The sequence below is a fragment of the Galeopterus variegatus genome, unplaced genomic scaffold, assembly GCF_000696425.1.
Source record: "Galeopterus variegatus unplaced genomic scaffold, G_variegatus-3.0.2 Scaffold984, whole genome shotgun sequence".
NCBI lineage: Eukaryota > Metazoa > Chordata > Mammalia > Dermoptera > Cynocephalidae > Galeopterus > Galeopterus variegatus.
The window spans coordinates 255,350-279,511 of record NW_007727095.1 but is presented as its reverse complement, the minus strand read 5'-3'; the positions used below and the strand labels follow the sequence as shown (position 1 = coordinate 279,511).

General features: G+C 37.2%; 1 protein-coding gene across 1 annotated transcript in view; it reads right to left on the bottom strand.

The window, feature by feature from the left end:
• Positions 1-19,873, bottom strand: part of UBR1 (ubiquitin protein ligase E3 component n-recognin 1) — a 143,251-nt gene extending 123,378 nt beyond the window's left edge. The window contains exons 1-3 of the mRNA XM_008574027.1: positions 19,707-19,873; positions 5,625-5,881; positions 3,367-3,445 (exon numbers count right to left, since the gene is read on the bottom strand). Coding sequence (XP_008572249.1) covers positions 3,367-3,445; positions 5,625-5,881; positions 19,707-19,787 — 417 coding nt within the window. The 5' untranslated portion in view covers positions 19,788-19,873. The remainder of the gene's footprint in view (positions 1-3,366; positions 3,446-5,624; positions 5,882-19,706) is intronic.
• Between the last annotated feature and the right edge of the window lie 4,289 nt (positions 19,874-24,162).

The following is a 24,162-nucleotide window of genomic DNA, read 5'->3' as shown; positions in this document are numbered from 1 at the left end:
AGAGTTCTTTGCATATTCTGCAAAGATTTTTGCTCCATCTGTGGCTTGTCTTTTTATTGTCTTAAAGATCCATATTTTTTAATCCATAATTCCATTTCTGAGAACCTATCCTAAGAAAATAATCCTACGTATGGAAAAATGATTTACATATAAAGATGTTTACTGCAACACTGTTTAACGTTTAAAAAACAAACAAAAAAAGAAACCCAAATAAATTCCCTAGTAACAGGTAAGTGTTAAAATACACTTAAATATTATATACACAATAAGTTCTAAAAGAAATACCAAAAACTTAATGCACAATCTTATGTATTTTGCTTTTTCCATTTAAAAATATATCATAAAAATTTTTTCTTTCTTTTACAACTTTGTATACTTCATTTGAAAACATTTTTTCTGATTAGAAGAAATGGTTGTAGGAACATACTCTATGTAACTCACTTTACTCATTCAACGACACAGAGAAAACATTTATCTGTTTTAAAAATAATCATTAACAGAGGGTGTGTGTTTTTATTTACTTATTTATTTATGAGGAGAAAAATGCAAAGGCTTATTGTAAGTTTTTTTTAAGTGGTAAACTACTAAAAAGCTGGAGATCACCAAGCAGTGTCATATTACACACTTCAGAGCAAAGAACTCAGAATTCTGGTTTTTTTCTTGTTTTCAAAAGTTGTTCTGGACTATTCTGTCACCAAAGGTTTTTCTTGTTCCTTTCCTCACATAATATCCAATCTTGAGTTTCCCCTGCCATTACTCTCCCCTTTTTCCCCTTCTCTGAAGCAACGCATAATCCTTTCTTATCTCTTCCAATCTTTTTTTTAATGGATTTTTTTCTTTTATGAAGTATTTTATTATACAAAAGAATATACACAATGTAGAGGTATGTTACAAAATATAATAAAATGAACACCCATAAACCCAGCATCCACTCTAAGAGAATATCGATACTTTCTGGAATTATTTTCCAAGATAAAAAAAGAAAGGAGAGAGAGAGAGAGGGAGGGAGAGGGGGAGAGAGAGAGAGAGAGAGAGGGAGGGAGGGAGGGAGAATGAATATCAGTACCATTGAAGCTAGCTGTGTGATCATCTGGAGTCCCATACCCTTACCCTGGAGGTAACTACTCATCTGAATTGTGTTTACTGGTCATTTCCTCGCTTTCCTTTAAAAATTTTACCTCTTGTATATTGTAATATACTTGTATTCCAGAAAGCTTCTATCAACTTACTATCCCACCAAAAGTGTTCCATTCTCTTCACATTCACTTTTGATGGGTCATTTTTTTAAAGCTTTAGGTAAAACATAATTTTCTATTAGTCACACAATAACCCATCTTTCTGATGACTAAAGATTCCTGTGTAAGGTTTGTAAGCACCAAGTAGAGCTTTGCAAAAACCCAAAGATAGCAAACCTAAGAATGCTCCATAAAAGTGTGCTTTGTGGTGGCGATGTAAACTGGTAAGATTTAAATATCTGAATGTAGCTTAGTGAAGAGGTTCCCAAAAATTAATACACAAGTTTTGACCAGTCCACAGAAAAATCAGAAAAAGGACAATGTGGTGAGCCCTTTCACAGAGCTACATGCATTCAATTTAAAAAACTATTCCTTATTCTGAAATTATCCTAATTTCTTGGAATTGAAATGAGTTTTCTTTATAAAATGACAGGAGATGGCAAGTATTTTTTGGTTGCTGTTCGTGTGATCTTTTTTTTTTTTAAATTAAAATTCAACTTAGTTCGCCAAATAAAAAGTTGAAACCTTATGTTGTACCCAAAGTCACAGTTATCTGAAATTGTATTGACCCACAAAATCCCAAAACTTGGGAAGCACTGGATTAGGAGTCTTTAAATCTGAGGAACTTGAAAACTCTGATCTTGAGCCTTCCTTCCCTTTAGTCAGAGTAAAAATGAGAAGAAATTAATGACTTCTCCTTGTCTGTACTTCTGGCATTATTTCTTGAATTCTCCAGTTTAAGAAAAACTATAATAAATGGAGAAGATTGGGAAACATGGAATATAACCAATGATCAACTTCATAAATTTCACCAATGATTAGCTTTGCAATATTAGGAAAACATTTTAACCTCACTATGGCACAGACTCCCTGTTTTTACTTGTGTACAATAATACCTATAACCTATATTACCAATAGCCCATCACTTCCTGGGATGGAAGGACTAATTGAGGCCAGTCTAAAAACATAATAAAACTTTCAGCTTTATGGAAGATATGGTCTATATCACTTCAAGATGTTATTTACATTTACACAGGATTTTAGGCATGTTATACATACAAGTAGAAACATCAATTATTATGTCTGTCTAAGACCTGAGTACAGAACCAGCACTACTATTTGCGAAATACATTTCAGCTCAAAATAACAAGGTTGTCTAAAAATGTAACAGGAAAGGAAAAAGTCCTCAACCTCATTATGTAATTAAGAAAATATAATTAAGACCACAATATGATACTATTATAAACCCACCAGATTGGCTAAAATTAAAAAGACTGACAACACCAAATATTGCAAGAATGTAGAGCAATGGGAACTCTCATATATAGCTGGAGAGCCTATAAATTGGTATAATCACTTTAGAAAAGAGTCTGACAATATTAAGTATGACTGAAGATCCATATACCCTAGAACTTAGCAATTCTATTCCAGATACATAACCTAGAGAAACTCCTGTACATGTGTACCAAAAACATGAAAAATGTTCAGAGCGAAATTGTGCATAATACCCCCAAACTGGAAACAGTGTACATATCCACACACACCACAACAAATAAAGACAATAGGGTTTACTGAACCCTATAAGGCCAATGGACAAACTATGCAGCTACATACATAATACTACTCAACAAGAAAAATATATATGACTCCACCTACATAAAGTTCAAAACCAAATAAAAGTATTCAATATGATTTGGGTGACAAGCTAAAGGGGGTGGGGGGGATCAAGGAAACCATTACCACAAAACATAGGAGAGAGGTTCTCTCAAGGGAGGAGAAAGTGATTATGATCCAGAAGGGACAAATCGGGGGCCTCTGAGATCTAGCAATATTCTACTTCTTGACGTGAGAAGTGTTACACAGCCATTTGCTTTATAGTTATTTTCTTTAAAACTGTTCGTATGCTTTATATAATCATTTTTATAAAAATGATATATCTTACCAAAAAATTTTAAGGAGCTACTTCTTGTTGTAGTAGATGTCCTATCATATGATATGTTAAACTAGAGGCTAATGGTCCACATATGACAGCTGTTATAACAGGAAATCAAGCACTGGTCAAGAAAGAATGTGGACTAGATGGCCATCAGATTCCTGTTAATTCAGAGATTTTATGAATCTATATTCATACCTTGTAACGATGATTTTTATGAACACTCTTCTGGAAGCAGTCCATACAGAGTACACATGTTGGATCAATTGCACAGTCTCTGAAAAAGATCGAAAATTAGATTCCAATTTAGATGACTCCCATTGCTGCTTAAGGTATGACTATAATATAAAGTGAATGAGTTTCCTACATGGTGCACAAACTGACTATGAAAATGTTTCAAAAACTGAATTCCAAAAATATTTAAAAAAAAGACAACACTGACAGCATAATTTTAGCCTCATTTTAGACATATTTGAGTGTAAAGTTTGAATATTTGATTTTGTTAAATTCATCCTCATAACTTTGAGACTTCACCTGGTTTCCTGCCTTGGTTTGTGTTTGTTTGTTTTTTGGTAGCTGGCCGGCAAAGGGCTCTGAACCCGTGACCTTGGTGTTAAAAGGCTACGCTCTAACCAACTGAGCTAACTGGCCAGCTGGTTTCAAACTTGTTATAATTCAAAATCAGTTTTGTGAAAAATGATCAATTTTTTTCCATTATCTGCCATCATCTTACCCTACTACATTTATAAATATATTTTACAAATTCTGATTGCTCGTTGTTAAACTGGATAAAGACAAAATTCATTGGAATGCATGCAACATAAGGGCAGGGATTTTTATTTATTTTGACATTGATGTGTCCCAAACACCTAGAACAGTGCCTGGCACATAGTAGATACTCAATATTTACTGAATAAATAGAATAAATTTAATCCCTCTTAACCTCTTCCTATAACAACTTTTAAAATGTAATATTTTATTTAACATTTTCGGGGAAACATTAAGAACAATATAAATTAGTGCAAAGTACAGGATTAATTTTTAAAGTATTTTAAAGTATTTTATTTTGAAGAGATGAAATTATGAAGTTTTAAAATGAAATTTAAAAGGCTAATAGGAAATAAAGGTTGTTTAATAATATTCTATAAAATACGTATGATTTCTGAACTATTTAAAACAGGATTTCTCAACCTCGGCATTATCGACATTTTGGACCAGATTATTTGTTGGCAGTAAAGGGGACTGTAGGATGTTTAGCAGCAACCTTGGCCTCTACCCAATAGATGTCAGTACCAACCCCTGGTTGTAATAATTAAAAATGTTTCCATGAAACTTTTGGAGACATGAGGTCTATAAATATCCACTATGCCTTAGTTAAAACTGATTGGATTTACCTAAAAATACATAAGAAAATAAATGAAACTTACTATATGATACATAGCTAAATAGTACATAAAATGTAGAAACTAATTTTTTTTCCAAGAACTGTATAAAAAAGAAAATATGTTCTAAACGACTTTTACCTATACATACACCAGTTAAGCCTAGGATTATAGTCTAAAAATTCACACTCCTAACCTGAACTACCTCTAATGAAGGAAGAAAACTAAAAGTGCTGCTAAGATCTAAAAGTTGAAAATTTCAGGCAGGGGTAGGGAGTAAAAAGTTTTCTGTATTACCATGATGTTTAAGGAAACTGCTTTTACAAAGAACAAAAAGCTTAAAGCTGCTTCCACTTTTCCTACCACTGGACTTTTCTATTCGACTAAATTCCAACTATTCCTACAGGCCCACAATATCATACCCACAATTCTAAAATACAAAAAGTCCTGAAAAAGAAAGGTTTTGTTTTTCTGTAGGTTTTGCACTAAATCTCACTTGATGGCAAAAAATGACCTGACCTGACACAAGACTTTATTTATACTAATTACTGTGAATATTCATAGATTTCTTACAGAAATGTGATGTTTGATTACAGGGTCCTGCTCTGACTCTGCTGGAGAAGTATTCAGGATTTTGAAATGCAGATGGCCCCAAGGGTTTCAGATAAGAGTGTGTCAACTACATTATAAACAAGGCAAAAATCTATCACATATACTTTTGGAGAACAGGAAGAAAAAGTGAGAGAGCTGATTAACTAGAAGTCATATATTCAGAAATAAGCTGTAATAGCAAAAACATACGTATAAGTGTACAGAAAAAGGAAGCTAATGAAGTAGAATTAAATATATTATAAATAGTAACAAACCAAGAAAGGTACATCACGAAAGAGGTACAAAATACCAACACTGTAATTACAACAAATCTATAAATTTCTAATTCTTACCTACAAGAATATGTTGTCTCTCCACTTTTGAAAATTATAAATAGTAACAAACCAAGAAAGGTACATCACGAAAGAGGTACAAAATACCAACACTGTAATTATAACAAATCTATAAATTTCTAATTCTTACCTACAAGAATATGTTGTCTCTCCACTTTTGAAAACCTTCCCACAGAGTTGAAATGCTCCACTATGCTTCAATTTCTCTAAGCAAATATCTGGATCTTCTCCAAACAAGTACCATTCCAATGGAGTGAATATTGACATTTGTACACTCTCTTCCTGCTTTTCTGAGTCTGGGTCCATTTCAGCAAAATAAATTTCTGGCACCAATTGTGCCAAATGATGCAAGAAAGCAGTATAAAAATCAATTTGCTGATCCCACACCTGAAGAAAAGAAGACAAAGATTAGACTTTCTTACAAGTTCCTTCTTAAAGATCTAGTAGCAAAAATAATGGTATAATTCTGTAACTTCAAAGTAATTTATTACATATTTTATCTGTCACCTATACAAAAGGAAAGTGGGTGATTAAAAAAAAAAATTTAACATTGGAAATAAGCAGTTGCCCACATATCACAGCTGAAAAAAAGAAGAGCAGCTGTAGTAGATGAGAATTACCCTTCCTTGTAGAATGGCCAACTCCTGCTATGTAAAGGTGATCCTATTATCATAAACTGTACAGACAAAGCATTCCCCATACTCTTAGTTTGTTTTAGGGAATCATAGTGTTTAATGAGATCAAAATGAATGTAAGCCAGAGTTCTCTGGACAAAAAAAGCATCATCCATGAAAGAAAGAAAAAAAAAAGGATAAATTGGACCTCATCAAAAATAAACATTTTGCTCTTCAAAAGCAATTATTACAGATGGCTTATTTGCACATGAAAACATGCTCAACATCTTTAGTCATTAGAGAAATGCAAATTAAAATGACAATGATATACCCCTACATAGCCTATTAAAGTGGCTAAAATTAAAGACTGGCAAAGGGCCGGCCTGTGGCTCACTGGGGAGAGTGTGGTGCTGATAACACCAAGGCCGTGGGTTCAGATCCCTATATAGGGATGGCCAGTTAAGCTCATTTGGGAGAGTGTGGTGCTGATAACACCAAGGCCGTGGGTTCAGATCCCTATATAGGGATGGCCAGTTAAGCTCATTTGGGAGAGTGTGGTGCTGACAACACCAAGTCAAGGGTTAAGATCCCCTTACCTGTCATCTGTGGAGGAAAAAAAAAAAAAAAAGATTGGCTATACCAAATGCCAAAAAAGATGTAGAAAAGTTGAAAAGGAAAGTGCTGGTGGGAATTCAAAATGGTACAGCCACTTTACAAAGGAGTTTGACAGTTTCTTATAAAGTGAAACATACACTCACCATACATATATGGCCCAGCAGTCAAACTACTATTTACCCAAGAAAGGAAAACTTATGTTCACTCAAAAACTTGTATGCAAATGTTATAGCAGCTTGATTTATAATGGCCAAACACTGGAAATATCCCAACTGTCCTCCAACTGATAAATTAATAAACAAACTGTGGTACATCTAAACAATTGAATACTACTCAGCAATAAAAGTAGTACAAAGTAGTATCAACACACACAACATCATGGACAATCTCAAAATGCATTACTGTTAAAGAAGTCAAATCCAAAAGGCTATGTACTGCCTCTTTTTTTTTTTTGTGACTGGTAAAGGGATCGCAACCCCTGGCTTGGTGTTGCCCGCACCACGCTCAGCCAGTGAGCGCACCAGCCAACCCTATATAGGATCCAAACCTGCGGCAGGAGCGCTGCTGCGCTCCCAGCGCCGCACTCTTGAGTGAGCCACGGGCTCAGCCCTGTACTGCCTCTTAGTAGATGGGACCATGTTGAGAGCATCTGTGTGAATTAAGCAAAGCCCATCTCTGTTTGTGCCAAATTCCTGATTCTCACAATCGGTGAGTTTAATAGCCACTATATGCAGATTTCTATAACACCACCATTTTGCTCTTATCTTCAACCAAACAAGGAATCTTTTTAGGTATTCAAGCATTTAACAGAGCATTCTCTGTTAAAAATAGACATTTGGGGGCCGGCCCGGTGGCACACTGCTGCAGTGCGCCACTTGGGAAGCGCGGTGGCGCTCCCTCCGGGGGTTCAGATCCCACATACAGACCGTTCCCGCTCACTGGCTGAGCAAGGTGCGGGTGCAGCGCCGAGTGTTGCGATCCCGTTGCCGGTCCTGGTCCGGTATGGGCGCGACACTGAGGGTTGCGATCCGTTGCCGGACACGAAAAAAGACAAAAAGGAAAAAAAAAAAAAAAAAAAAAAAAAAATAGACATTTGGGAATTACTGGCAGTTTGGGCTTAAAGGTGAGGTCTGATTACCCTAAACCATTCAACCAGCCCAACATTATTAATGCCACTCTGTACAGCAGGCTCAAGTGAACAGAGACTGGGGAAACAAAGAGAGCTGAGGGCATAGCTCTCTATTATCAACCCAACATTGGCAATTTAATTGCAGTTAACATCCTTCCAATTAAATTAACACTGTCCATCTGAAATTGGTTCACCTTCTGGTTTTATTAGCATTTCATGTTTGTTTTACAGTTATGTAAAAACTGTAAGTATAAAGTATTTAAACTTAGTTTTATATTTGTGTACATTTAAGTTACAGTCTAATTAAAATAATTTAAATTTTTAAAAAAGCTAAAAATGTTTCCATTTATATGACATTCTGGCAAAGGCAAAACTACTAGAGACAGAGAACAGCACAGCAGTTGCGAGGGGTTGAGTGTGGGGCAGGGTTGACTACAAAGTGGCAGAGATGGAATTTTTTTTTTTTTCCTTTTTGTCTTTTTTTTGTGTCCGGCAATGGATCGCAACCCTCAGTGTCGCGCCCGTAGCGGACCGGGACCGGCAAGGGGATCGCAACCCTCAGTGCTGCACCCGCACCTCGCTCAGCCAGTGAGCGGGAACCGGTCTGTATGTGGGATCCGAACCATAGGCGGGAGCGCCGCCGCGCTCCCAAGCGGCGCACTGTAGCAGTGCGCCACCGGGCCGGCCCTGGAGATGGAATTTTTGAGAGCAAGAGCACTGTTCTGTATCTGTATTGTGGTGGTGGTCTCCCAACTATTGGCAGTTGTCAACACTCACAAAACTGTACAACAATAAAGAGTAATTTATTTTATGTAAATTTAAAAAGTGAATAAAAAAGGACATAGTTTTAAAAAATGAGGAGAGCCACCGATTGACAGAAAAGTATATGCAAGAATACACTGAATGTTTTCCCCCAAAGATCAGTGCTGTGGATTGATTGAATTGTGTCCCCCAAATTTCATATATTAGAATCTTAATCCCCATTGTAAGTGTTGAGGGTGGAAAATCTATTATGCTAATTGAAAGGTGGGGCCTTAAAGAGGTGATGAAATTATAGGACCACACCATAGTGAATGGATTAAAAATGGTGGTCATGGGCATAGTTTGGAGGGTTTCAAAAGATGAGCACAAAGAGTCTGTCTCTCTCTGCTCCCTTTGCCATTTTTGCAATATCATAGCCTGCTTTTACTGTTACTACCACCAAGGGCTTCACCAGCTGTGTTCCCTGGACTTTGGACTTCCCAGCCTCAGAAACTGTAAGCAACAAATTTCGTTTTCTTTATAAAATACCCAGTTCCATGTTTTTTGTTATAAGCAACAGAAAAAGACTAATACAATCAGAAAATAGGCAATTTCCTATTCAATACTGTACTGGAAGCCTTGGTTAGTGTAATAAGACAAAAAAAGAAAAAGAAAAAAGAGAAAAGAAAAAAAAGGCATGATTGGAAAGGAAGAAATAAAACTCTATTTACAGATGACATTATCATCTTCTCAGAAAATTTCCTAAGGAATCACACACACACACACACACACAAATTTTAAGTGAATTTAGCAAGCTCACCAAATATAAGATCAATGTACAAAAACCAATTCTGTCTATATACTAAAAACAAAAATTGGAAAATAAAAATTTTTAAAAAACCATTTACCATAGTATCAAAAAACGGAAAATATCTGGGCATAAATTTAACAAAAGATGTATCTCTATACTGAAAAACAAAACATTGAGATAAATTTCTAAAAGAGCTAAATAAATGAAGAGATATACCACATTCATTGATTATAAGACTGAATATTAAGATGTCCATACTTCCCAAATTGATCTATAAATTCCACACAATCCCAGCAAACTTTCTGTAAAAATTAACAAGCTGATTCTAAAATGAATATGGAAATATAAAGGACCTAAAAGAGATATGTAGTACCTGATTTCAAGACTGACTATAAAGCTATACTAATTGAGACAGTGCTGTATTAGCATTGTCAGACATAAATATCAATGGAACAGAAGAGTCCAAAAATCAATCTACACATACATAATCAATTGATTTTTGAAAAGGAACCAACCTAATTTGAAGGAGAAAAGATAGTTTTTTCAAAAGTGGTGCAGGAGCAATTAGATATCATTAGCTCAGTTGGTTAGAGCATGGTGTTGTAACATCAAGGTCAAGGGTATAGATCTCTATACTGGCCAGCCACCAAAAAAATCTTATTTTGGTTAAATATATGTATATTTACATAGCAAAAAACCATGAGGAATAGATAGTAAAATGTTAACAGGGGTGGGTGATGAATTTTAGTATATTTTCATTGAATTTGTTTGTCATGCAATATATTTACAGTGATTCCATATTTGAGGAGTAATTTTGTAATTGTAAGATTAAAAACATTTTGCTAAAACCTTTTTTAAAAACTATACCTTCCAGTACTCCAATTCCAACTTTTCTAGGATACTCACAGACCAACAGCTTGTTTTCTCCATACACCTGGCAACACCTTCAACTACCAGATAGATAATATTTAATGTTTTGTGCTATACCCAAGGTTCTTTTCTTCAAACAGTACTAAACGAAAAAAAAAAAATCCTGTATATTCAGTGCTACAAATCAAACAAAAAACCTTTCTATCCTACCCAGTAACAGAAGGCATGGAACTAGTTATTTTCACATTCTCTTTTCAAGAACAGGAGAAACTTGAAAGTCACCAAAGACCCATAGGATCTTCCTGTACAAGCCCCTCATTTTATAGATGAGAAAACTGAGTCACAAGAAGTAAATTGATTTATCCAAGATCATGAAATAACCAGTTAATATCAGAGTCAGGAACAGAAGCAGGTATCCTAACTCCTAGAGTTCAGTGCTCCTTCTACAAACCAATAATAAATATACAGTTCTTTTAAATTTACCCTTACTGACTTGTTCAATTTCACATTAACAGTAAAACAAAACATTGACTTCTTTCTAATCTTTTCCTCTAAATGAAGTCTCTTTGCTAACAACTGCCTAATATTTCTGAATACTACTAAATATTCTTAAATCGTATCTTTTGTCATTACATGGCTTAGCATGAAGAACTGATACTTTAAAACATTATACTGTTGGTTGATTTGGGCAGAAAGTCTGGGTGTTAATGCCTTAAACACCCTCTCCATCCATCTCACCACTAGTTCTCTATCCCTTCACCTCCACCCTACCTTATCTATTCCTCAATGCCCAGCTCAAGGCCCACCTTAGTGAATCCTTCACTGATCAGCCCAAGAAAATTTCTCTCCTCTGTTATCTCCAATACAGCACTTACTGAAGGAGGTATTCATTCTGTACTTACACCACAGCCTGATATCATCAGTTACCTTTAAATGTGTGTATCTAGCCTCTTCAACTAAATTGTAAGCTCCCTGAGGAGAGGAACTTTGCCTTTCAAATCCCTGTAACTCTCACAGGCCTTGCACAAGTACACAACTAAAGTTCTCAGTAACTGGTAAATGCTAAGTGCTTCTTACTAGAGAGGACAAAGCAAATTTTGCCAACATCAGGCCTTCTATAACTTTGTTTATATAATCCTTACAGAAGAAAAAGTACAATTATACTCTTTCACAAAGTTTTTTCCCATTATTGCCACAAAACTATGGAAAATATTTTTCAACTAAAATTTCTGTCTTTTTTGCCAGATAAGAATTACACAGTATGTATTTTACTGGGTGACATGTTCAAAAATTATCACTGGTGACTGGAGTAGGTTTGATTTTTTTTCTTTGTTTGGTTTTTAATATTTTCCCCGATTTGTGACATGAATAAAATTAAGAATTTTTTACTTCTATGTCCAGAAAAAAACAAAATTTTTTCAACATTTGGAATTAAGGGAAGGCTTTCCTAATTGACTGCTCTGTAAAAACAAGTTCTCACAACTTTTAAATTCCCAAACATTCCAAACATTTTCCTCATCCCCATGGAGACCAAAAGATATGTTCTCAACTCTGACCCAGGAACTTGGATGCCTGTCTGGGAACATCATTCTGAAAAAGGAACTTACTTAAGAATAGTAGATTCCTTTTGTTCAAACCACAACTTATCCTTGTTTAGACAACTGCTGGAAATCTACAGAGCCTTCAGAAGCCCTGCAATTCTTTTTCTAATTCTTCTTTTTTGAAGTGGAAACAAAATCTGGAGGCTCTAGAATTTTTCATAGCCAGTACTGGATTAGTCATTAGAGCATCTCTAGGCAACAAGAAATTTTTGGTTATACAAAGTTTTGTTGTAATACTATTTGACAGACTCATAAAGTTTAAAAACAACAAAAAACTCTAGTTCAACTGCTTACCCCACAGGAAACTCCACCTGTAATATATTAAGTTAACTACCTAAGGCTAACTAAACACTACTTAGCCCATTTCCATTCTTACAGTTCATAACTAAGCCAAAATCCACCTTCCTGTAATTTTTATCCTACACTACCTGAAATAATCTAGTACAATTCACTCTGCTCTTTCATTAAACAGCCTTTCAAATAAATGAAGATAACTATTATGTCTCTCATTAGCCTCTTTATTCCAGGACTAATCTTGAATGAAGAGACTAAAGAAATTTGTCCATCCCTAAGACATGGTATCCAGACCACTTTCCATGTTGATTATTCTTTTATGGACATGCATGATATGCTTCCATACAGAGGACTGGCACTATTTATTACTGTCCTTATCCTGGGCACTACACTTCTTTAAAAGATTATTTTTTTCAGCAGCCACATCACACTTATGACTTGGTTAGTATGCAGACAACTAAAACCCTTAGACCAGTCACATATAAGAAACCTAGTCCTATACACAAATGAACCTAAGTATAAGGCCTTACCACAATTAAGTTTCACTTTGTTAGTTTTCACTCAATTTTCAGCGTAAGGAGATTTTTTTTTTTCACCCTATAACATATTTGTTATCCCTGCCAGCCTTGTGCTGTCTGTAAATACAATAAGTAAGCCTTCTACGTCTTTAGGGCATTGATAAAATAAGCCAGGGTCAAATATAGAGCCATGTGACATACAAGGCCCCTCTCTTTTCTTTCCTGTTGAGATAATGTATAAACATGTTGTCAGAATCTGGGTTTTGAAAGTGTCCTATCCCTCCTAAACTACTCTCTTCCTTTTTCATCTCTGACCATAGCTCATGCCCCAACTTTCTAGGCTCTCCTTGAAGCCTTTGGATAAACGAAATCTGCTTTCCTAAACTCTGGGGTACATATTTCACATTCTCTTTCTGCTTTATGTAATATATACTTGCAAACCAACTAAAATCCTTTCTTCAATTACAAGGCAGAGCATGTATGTATAAAGAAATGAATGGATAAATTAAGACCTGTGGCTTATTTCTAGCTTACCCATAAATACCAAAAGTTCAAAGGCATTTTAAAAGGTAGTCCATAAAGACACATTAAGTGGTTATAGCCCCACTCCTCTAAACAAGTCAAACAGATTTCGTTCTGAAGAGCAGTATTAAGTAAACTATTAGAACAAGAATTATATTTAAGTGAATAACAGTAGATTCCATTATGGACAGGACCTATGCCATTGCCAGGTAGCAAGTAGGCACTTAGGGAAACACAATAACTCCTCCAGAGTATTTCAGTAATGTTTATTTAGTACAGCATGTTTCCATTATCACAGGTGTGTAACAACATTTTTTTTAAAAAAAGGCTGCTGGGCCGGCCCGGTGGCGCACTGCTACAGTGCGCCACTTGGGAGTGCGGCGGCGCTCCCGCCGAGGGTTCGGATCCCACATACAGACCGGCCGCTCACTGGCTGAGCGAGGTGCGGGTGCAACACCGAGGGTTGCGATCCCGTTGCCGGTCCCGGTCCAGTACGGGCGCGACACTGAGGGTTGCGATCCGTTGCCGGTCACGAAAAAAGACAAAAAGGAAAAAAATAAAAAAATAAAAAAAAGGCTGTACCAAGTACTTTTAAAAACCAAACTCATCAAATAAGTATTGTTTCTTCAAAAGGAGGCATGTTAATTCATAATATATTGAAAGAACACATAAAAGTTCACAGTAAATCATCTGGGAATAAAGAGTTCTTAATATGTCGTCTAAGCCATCTGAGGCAATGGTTTAAAAGCTTAAAGAAAATTATTTCACAGAGCACAGCATATGATTAACATCTTCAGAGAAATAGGTGAAGTGATGGCAAGGGAAATCTGAGGCAACCCTCAAAGTCAGCACACTAGGAAAGGACGGGAAGATATTTCACTGGTTCATCCTGCTTCACTGATTTATATACATATCTACCCAGACAGGCTCTCTGTGCCATATTAAAGACAAAAATCTTTATTTACAGGATACTGTCTGTTATTAAACATAAGAAATCAGTTTCCAGCACCAACTCATCTACACGAAGCTACTGTTCCATCCCCACCCTCTTACAAGTAGTGGGACTGAATCTGTCACTTTGACCTGGGATTTTAGAACCACTTCATATCTAACTCTACAGAATTTGGTACTGAAAATCAGAATTTCCCTAATTGCCTATGATAGAAATTATGAGATGGTGAAAAACCAATAGGCATTAGGCCCTGCTAAGATCTGGTGATCAAGCACTTCAGTTAGGACTCAAGAGAACTAGGTTTTCATCACAGTTTTCCCACTCAGAGTGTGTCCTTACTACAGAAAGCTTTGCTCTGGCCTAAAATGCTATAGATCCAAATATCTATGGAAAATCACCTTCAATGAAAATAGCATATAACTTCTCACTCCTATATCTCAACATTTTAAAGTCAACTATCTTTTAAAGATCCCCTACATATATGAGACTGTGGATAATTTTTTCCTTGATTTCCATGATTATTGTATAAGCATAACAATATTAAACTTAAAAAATCCCCCCATTTAGGCACGAGACAATTTGGAGAGTAATGGAAATGTTCTATATCCTGATTTGGTGGTAATCACATAGGTATACACATTTGTCAAAATTTATCCAGCAAATGCTTAAAATTGGTGCATTTTACTGTATGTAAAATATACCTCAATAATGTTAATTAAAAAAAAAACCTTCTCTATTCAATTTTAAACTTTAGCCTGTCTCTTAACCTCTTCAATTCCTATTATCTCTCCCTCCATTCTATCTCATATAGTGTGTCTTTATTCACTCATGTATTCAATAAAAATTCTGAAGCAATGTGCTAGGTACTGGACATGCAGATGTGAACAAGGAACAGTTCAAAGAGTGTATTAGTCCATTTTGTGTTGCTAATAACAGAATACCTGAGACTGGGTAATCTATAAAGGACAGAGGTTTATTTGGCTTACAATTCTGGGACAGCTGCATCTGGCGCAGGCCTCAGGCTGCTTCTACTCATGGCGATGGCGGATAGTGGCAGATAGCTGGCGGGTACAAGCAGATCGCATGGCAAGAGGAAGAGAGAGAGAGAGAGAGGGAGGAGGTGCCAGGGTCTTTTAAACAACCAGCTCTCACAGGAACTAATAGAGCAAGAACTCACTCATTACTCCCCCAACCTAGAGAGAGCATTAATCTATTCATGAGGGATCTGCCCCCACCCCACCCCGTGACTCAAACAGCTTCCAACACTGCCACATTGGGGATCAGATTTCCACATGAGTTCTGGGAGAACAATACATCCAAACTCCATCAAGGAGTTTACTATCTAGAAGTAAAGACAGTAACACAGAGTATGACAGGTAACATAGCATATAGCCTGAGACATGCTACATACATAAGGTGTATGGAAAAGGTGCTATAGGAACACATAAGAGGTGCATTTAACCTGGCTCTACCAACACAAAAAGCTGATGTTTTCCCATGTTCTCAAACTCTAAAATTCCCCTTTCTGATCAGAATATTTAGTCCTTCCACTTATGTCAACATCATGACCTTTAATACTTCAAATCCCACCAGTGCCCCCAGAATCCCTGTTTGGGCTTTGTTTGTCTCCCCCGTCAGCCTGGACTCCAAGATTAGCCACTATCCTAATATGCCCCCTCATTCCCTCCTCCCTTCCTCCATCCACAACCTCCATCCCCCACTCACTACCAATCTTCTTAAAATAAATCACTGATGGTAATCCTGTTATTCATTCATTTAAGAGTATCTAAGTATCTGCCATATCAAGCACATACCAGGATACATCAGTGAACAAGTCAAACATTATCCTTCCTTCATGGAACTTACATTCTGATGAGAAAGACAGAAATTTCAGTAAGTAAGTAAAGGCAATACAGTAATTACAGATTGTAATAGTGGAGTGGAAGAAATAAATAGGGTGCTTTGACAGAGAATAAGAGGAACCCATCTCTTAGATAGGGTGTATGTCAAGAAAAAGCATAGTAAAAGAGCTCTCAGAAAGGGAACAGCAACCAAAGGCATAGGCCCTAAAGCAACACAGCACTTGGGCTTGTTTTAGCAACAGGGTGGCTGAAAGTGTGTGGAGAAAGTAAAAGGAAATGAGGCAGACCAGGCAAAGACTTATAGGGCTTATAATGAGTCTAGACTTTATTCTAAGTACAGTGGGAAGCCACTGAAAGATTTAGGCAGGAGACTGACATGATCTGATTTAGTCTTTAAAAGATTACTGTGGTTGCTCTGTGGAGAATGGACAGAAGAGGGCAAACGTGGAAGTAAAGGGACCAGTTAAGAGGTCACTGCAGTTGCCCAGGCAACAGATGGTGGCTTAGACTACACAGGTAGAATGGAGACAGAGAGAGTTGTTTGTGTTCAAGAGCTATTATGGAGGTAACATCTACTGAGGCAAATATAACAAAACTCTTGATTTGCCTTCCTCTTCTTCCTTCCTAAAACCTGGTCCTTCCTCTCAGTATATGACACAAACATTACCACAAATGCTTTAAGCCAAAAGCTGGGATCCAGATGTCATCCCTTTTCCCCCATGTCTAATCCATCAGCAAGTCTTTTTGCTTCTACCATACTTCCAAAATCTCTGAAATTCATCCACTCCTCTCCATCTCCAGTGATAATCTGCCTAGTGTGAGCAACCACCAACTATGGCTAGTGTTACTACAGTAACTTCCTTTTTGCTCCCCCTGTTTGAAACACCTATCAGACATCCAAGTGGAGATGCCAAGTAGGCAGTTGGATTTATGATTCTGGGGCTCAGAAGTGAGTAACCTAGAGGTATAAGTTGGGGAACTGAACACATACAGATGGTATTTAAAGCCACAAAACTAGATGAAATCACCTAGGCAGAGGGTATAGACAGGCAAAAGAAAAGAGCTTGGTACTATGCCGAGAGATAATTTTCTGAGAAGGACTTAAGGAAGAAAATCCAGTCAAAGAAGACAGAAGGCAGAAGTTCTGGCAGACCACACCACATACCCTCTGTCTTCCCAATTTTTCTCAGTCCTCATCATCATAGACCTAATAAACCACCCTCTCCTGAAAACTACACCCTATGTCTCTGCACTACTATCACCTCCTACTTGCTTAGCAGTTCTGTTTCCAGGTCTTTCTCTAGTTCTTCTTCCTCCATCTTCTACCCCTGAAATTCAATCACTCCTGGAATCTTCTCCCGCTTCTCTCTCTCTCTCTCCACCCACCGTGTGTGTGTACGTATACACACACACATACACTTTCCTCCTCAAAGATCTTACCTATTCACACAACTTCAACTGTCAATTCTGCACTGATAACTTCCAATGTCTAGTTAAGTGTTACTCAAAGTGTGGCCATAGACCAGAATTTTAGAATCAGCAGGGTATGCTTGTGAAAATGCATATTCTTGGACCTCAACCCAGACCTACAGAATCAGCTCTGCTGGTGACTCTTAAGAAATGGCTTTTATATAAATGTCCAATAATTCATACCTATTATTTCAGCCTAATTACATGTTAGGTGATGTTAGGAATGTGACAGCTTTCGTGCTGGCTGATAGCAATATGACAGAAAAATGATCTGGGGTCTAAGAAGAAAGTTTGATTTAAGGAACACAGACGGTATAACCAGGGATAAGACTCTAATGGAATGGTGAGATTTCTTAAATGTCTATAACTTCCCATATTTATTATTTTTGTTTTCCCCTGCCTTCAATGGTGATTTAAAGTATAAATCGTTCAAATTAAAAAAAACAAAAACAAAAAACTAAGCTTGTTTTGCTTAATAACAAAGAAGTAGTAAACTGGAAAGCCAGTATCTTACTACAATGCCAGAATAAAATTGAAGATAGTAGCTTTAAAAAGAAAAGGAAGGTAGAATGATTTCTGGGTTCCTCAAGCAAATAGAGAGATTCAAGAGAGAAAGGTGGAAGGTAAACAGTCACAGGTCTATATCCACTTACAACACCCTATCTTGAACTTAAACTCTTTGAGAACTTGTATTATCTGTTTCACTAGACTGAGCTCCCTGAGGCTGCATTACACTATCTACCTACTACTTTGCAAAATCCAAGACTTGCCCAAAGAAATCTAATAATATTTCTTGAAATAAAGAGTTTGCCACATAAATTCTAGCTCAATTCCTGTACCAGTATCTCCAATTCCAAATTAGTGGAGTCCCGATTGATGAGGCTTTGCTGTGCCATCTGAAAGGAATGAATATACCAAACCTTTAAATAAATATCAGTCATCTTCAACAGTACAAAACTACAACTGTTCTAGCCACAGTATAGTTTCTTTACTCCTTCTAACATGTAAAAAGCACAAGCTACCATTAAGACAAGATGTTTCAGCTGCTTCTACAACTTGTCCTATCTTCTAATTCCTTATCATCTTAAATGAATGCTTCCTCTTTTGCTACCAGTAGTGAAGCGAGTTTGAACTGCTGTGTGGGGTGGAGGAAGGTTGCAAGTACTGACCTAGACAGTGGCCAGACTCTTATTCCAACTCCCTCCCTACCTGATTTCTATGTTCCAGCCCGTCTGTCTAGTCCCTGGGTTGACTCATTTCTGGAGCTCACTCTGTTCTCTCATAAAACAATGCTCAAGTGTCTGCGGGGTTAAAATACGTCAAGAATGCTTTTATTAAAACTACAAATCAAAGAAATTTAAGAAAGAGGTATACATCCCACAGTTTTTTATATGCAGTTATAAAGACAAACTGATAAAGCAACAGGCAGTGATTGATGTTTGAATATTTCCTACGTATCTTCCCGCTCGATGCCTGGGACCCCCAGAACATTCCCTAATATTGGCTGCTACCTCTTATCCTCCTCAGTCAGCTTTCTCCCTGTAGCCACACTATTGATTGAATTTGCTCACTATCTCTGCCTTCCCATTCTTTCAAAATACAAGAGCAAAGGATACATTCCAATATTAAAAGTATTGCTCTTACTTGAAATGTCTAGGAGTCCCTTCCTCACCTTTAAAAATCAGCGACAGATGACGGGCTTATCCATTGAGGATCAGGCCTGGGTTTTTCCAGATGCTATAATAAAGGACTACAATTCCCACACCCCACATCTTGACATGACTTGACAATGGCAGCATTCCCTGCCACTATAAGGTCCCAACCAGCCAGCTATGCAATACAACACCAAGTACCGCGTCCTGGATTCCTATCAAGAGAGGTTAGCACTGCGTCTATCGGAAAACCGCTCTTTCTTCAACCCCGCTTCGTTCGGCCCCACATCAAACCGTCTAATATCACCAGTTCGTTCTACTTCAGGATAGAGACATTCATGCTCAAGCTCGTCAAGGCTAATAAAGGGCAAAGTCATTATATTCCGCAGACCAGGCTGGCAGGAATGTCGGTGACGAATAACTTTTTATTAAGTGACTTCCTTTCCAGATCAATCCTTATGATTTCCCCTCCCTGAAGATTCCACAAGGGGTGAAGCCCTCCTGAGAGAAGCAGGAAGGGATTGGGGGGAGGACAAAAGGAACTTGCCTAAAAGGACTTACAGATGCCAGTCGCTGAGGGGTCTGGGACAAGTCAGTGCTGATCTCCATCCTCTCCGCACCCCCGGTCTCCTCATCCGCCATCTTGAGGTAAACTGACGCCCGCAGTTCCCGACCCCCGGCCAGAGGTAAGCGGAAACCTGTGGCGCGTCCGAGAGACGAGGGGCGACACTTTTACGACGGTCCCTGAAGTCGGATTTGACGCAGAACCGAGGAGCGGCTTCCGGTCAGCTTCCCGGAAGCAAACGTCACGACCTGAGGGGGCTGGAGGCTTTTTACCTGTTATTTGTCAGTTGTACAGCTTGGTTGCTGGGTGGTTGTATATCTGGTTTTGGTGTTAGGAACTGTTGCATCTGCGAGGTAAAAAAACCCAAATTCATCGTCCACTGTGAAAGGAAGAAAGCTGTCAGGGGCTAAGGGAGAACCTGTCCTGGCTAGCCGGTTTGGGGCCTGGGAGTGTTTTGTCGCCCGATGGACCTGCGGTGGTTCTCCAGAGACAACAAAATGAAAAAGAAAGTACTCACGGCTCTTCCATCTTTGGAAGTCAAGCCCGTGGGCACTTGCATATGCGTACAAAAAAAGATCGGGCCCAGCTTTATTGCGAGTGGTGCTAGGGAAATAGTGAAAAACTGAAAATCTCTAGTCGTCATTGGTAGAGCGAAGACAGAATAAACTATTGTACATCCATGTTATCGAAAAACATGCAGCTGTTGCACAAGGTAAATCTATATTAAAAAGACCAACATAAAGTAAGTGAGAAAAAAAACCCCAGTTTCCACAAGATATGTATTTGCACATGCAAAGGAATAATTCTGAAAAGGTAGAGAGGAACTAATAATAGTTACCTCTGGGGGCCAGGACTAGGATTGTGTCCTCATAGGTGGTCAAGAGCTACTTGCTTCATCTGCATCGTTTTGATAAAACGTATAATTTTAAAGTGTTTTTTTTTTAACAAAGGGAAAAAAATAATAAAGCTAACAATTTGGAAAGTGAGGGTGGAGGGAGTATTAAGTGTGTCATTCAAGATTTTCCAAATGCTGTGTGGTCCCAACCTGTGATGCACCTTGATGTGTGGAACTTTCCTGCCTAAACTCTGATTCTGCTAAAAGGAACTACCCCTGGGTGCTAAAATAGTCTTTTTTTTTTTTTTCAGCCTTTTTGCTCAAGAGCTACAATAAGAAATATGTTTTACATCTCATCTCAGTACATATATATATAATTATATGTATAATATATATATATATATGCTGAAACAAGAGTTTCCTGGAACAATCTTAATACTTCCAATATATCATATTTTCTATTCAATTGCAATATATTTATGCATTTAAAACAAAATGCTGGTCAAAGCCATTAAATCGATTTATTAACCTACAAAGATATTGCACCACATTTTGATGAAAAGTGCCCTAAAAGTTATCATGTCTTTCCCTGTCTCTCTGTCTTCGCTCCTATAGTTCTCTTGTACTACTCCACTCCCTTCAATTTTTCTCCTTCCATTCCTAGATCAACGAAATAGAATAGAAAGTCCATAAATAATAGCAGCCGTTTATTGACGATATAATCAAGGCACTGTTCTAAAAGCTATACATTCTCCTTCAATCTTTGTAACAATCCTATAGGTAAGTGATATTACTTCTATTTGACTATATTTTACAAATGAGAAAAATGAGGTTTAGAGAAGTTACGCAACTTGGTTAGGGACATGCAGCTTCCAATTGACAGGGCAGAGATCAAAATCTAGTTCAAATGACTCACAAGTCCCTGTTCTTAACCATTTCACTCTATTACCTTATAACAAATTCAAGTATTTTGTACATGAAAAATATAGTATTTCAACTTAGAGGAAAATGGTGGACTTTTTATTAAGTGGTACAAAAACAAGTGGTTATATGGAGGTTCCTCAAAAAATTAAACATAGAATTACCATATAATCCAGCATTTCCTCTTCTGGGTATATATCCAAAAGAAGTAAAAGTAGGGACTTGAATAGATAATTGTACACCTGTGTTCATAGAAGCATTATTTAATATAGCCAAAAGGTGGATTAAACCCAGGTATCCATCAACAGATAAATGGATAAACAAAATGTGGTATATACATGCAATGGAATATTATTCAGCCTTAACAAGGAAGGAAATTGTGACACATGCTACAACATGGATGAGCCTTGAAGATATGCTAAGTGAAAGAAGCCAGTCACAAAAGTCACAAATACTGTATGACTCCACTTACAATAGGTACCTAGAAGAGTCAAATTCATACAGACGGAAAGCAGAATGGTGGTTGTCAGGGACTGGGCGAGGAGGGAATAGAGTTATTGTTTAATGGGTATGGAGTATCAGTTTGGAAAGATGAAAAAGTTCTGGAGGTAGATGGTAGTGATGGTTGCACAACAATGAATATACTTAATGCCACTGAACTGTACACTTAAAAGTGGTTAAAATAGTAAAGTTTTATGTATATTTTACCACAATAAAAAAAAAATTTAGGAGCTGGCCAGTTAGCTCAGTTAGTTGGACCATGGTGTTGTTAGCACCAAGGTTAAGGGTTCGGATCCCGTAATGGCCAGCTGCCATTTAAAAAAGAAAACAAAGTTAAAGAATAAATGGTTGGGCCGGCCCGTGGCTCACTCAGTAGAGTGCGGTGCTGATAACACCAAGGCCCCGGGTTCGGATCCCACATAGGGATGGCCAGTTCGCTCACTGGGTGAGCGTGTGGTGCTGACCACACCAAGACAAGGGTTAAGATCCCCTTACCGGTCATCTTTAAAAAAAAAAAAAAAAAAGAATAAATGGTTAACTGTTTGGGAAAAGATTAAGTTAGATCCTTACCTCAAATCATATATCAAAATAATGATTAATGGATTAAAGAGTTAACTACTGGAAAAGTAAATATTTTTAATATTAGGATGAAGTCTTCTGAGCATGATGCCAAAGGTAGAAAATATGTAAAGACTAATATGTAATTTCATTAAAATTAAAAGCATGTATTATAAAAATAAACTACACAAAGTTAAAAGGTAAACAAGTACAGGGAAGTAATGTCTGCAATATAAATGATAGGCTAAAGGATAAAATCCAAAAGACTATTCCAATAGAAAAATGGGCAAAGTACATAAATATGCATCTTGTCAATTTTTATAAATATATGAAAAAACCTAACTAGAAAGCAAAGAAATGCAAATTAAACAAAAATGGGATACCATTTATTGCCTGTATATTTGGCAAGTTTTTTTTGTTTTTTTAAACAAAGATAACCAGCATTAGTAAGAAGCTCAAAGGATACTCATATAAAATGAAAATGTAAGTTGATAAACCTATTGGAAGGCAATGTAGCAATATCCAGAAGCCTCTTTTTTAGAAAAATGTGTACTCTTTGGCAGCAATTTCATTTTTAAGACTTTATCTTGGAAAAGTAATTCAGGATGCAAGCAAAGTTTTAACTACATCATAATTGGTAATAGAGAAAAGTCGGAAGTAACTCATATGTCCAACGATAAAGGACACTGGCTAAATAAACTGTTCACCCACACAATGTAATACCCTACAGTGTTAAAAATATTATACAACAGTAATTCTCAAAGTGTGGTCCACAGGCCTCCCTAGAGTTCCCAAGACTCAGGAAGTCTGTGAGGTGAAAACTATTTTTTTAGTAATACAAAGAAGTTATTTGCCTTTAAAAAGAAAAACATTTTGGTATTTACACTGATCGGTGCAAAAGTTTGGTGGCTGAAACTGCTGGCCTCTTAGCACAACATCAAGGCAGTGGCATCAAACTGAACTGGTCAGCAAAGTGAACTAGTCATAGTTTCTTCACCACCACACACTTGCAGTTAAAAAGAGGGGACAAGGGAATGTCCTTAATGAAGCAGTAAAAATTAATAATTTTGTTAACTTTCAACCCATGAGTCTTTTAAATATTCTGTATGATGAAATGGGAAGCACACATTAGAGTTTTCCTGCTATGTAAAAAGGATGATGGTTGACTTGAGGAAAAGCACTTCTGCGATTGAGTTGCTGGCTGAATCAGTCACTTTTATCATGGAACACCATTTTGGCTTTAAAGAACAACTGGCAGATATAACTATGATTATTCAGACTTGGGTATTTGGCAGGCATTTTCTCAAATATGAACATGTAATCCTTTCTCTTCAAGGAGAACAAGTAACAGTTTTCATTGTCTGATAAAATTTGAGCTTTCAAGTAAAATTTGTAATTTTGGAAAACTCATCTGCCACTGTGAGCTTGACAAAGTCCCAGTGAGGTCAGTGGTGATATTAACTCGTAGTTTCTTAAAAAAAATTTTTTTTTTTTTTTTTTTTTTACGGGCCGGCCCGGTGGCGCACTGCGCCGCTTGGGAAGCGCGGCAGCGCTCCCGCTGAGGGTTCGGATCCCACATACAGACCGGTTCCCACTCACTGGCTGAGCGAGGGGGGGGGACAAAACCGAGGGGTGCG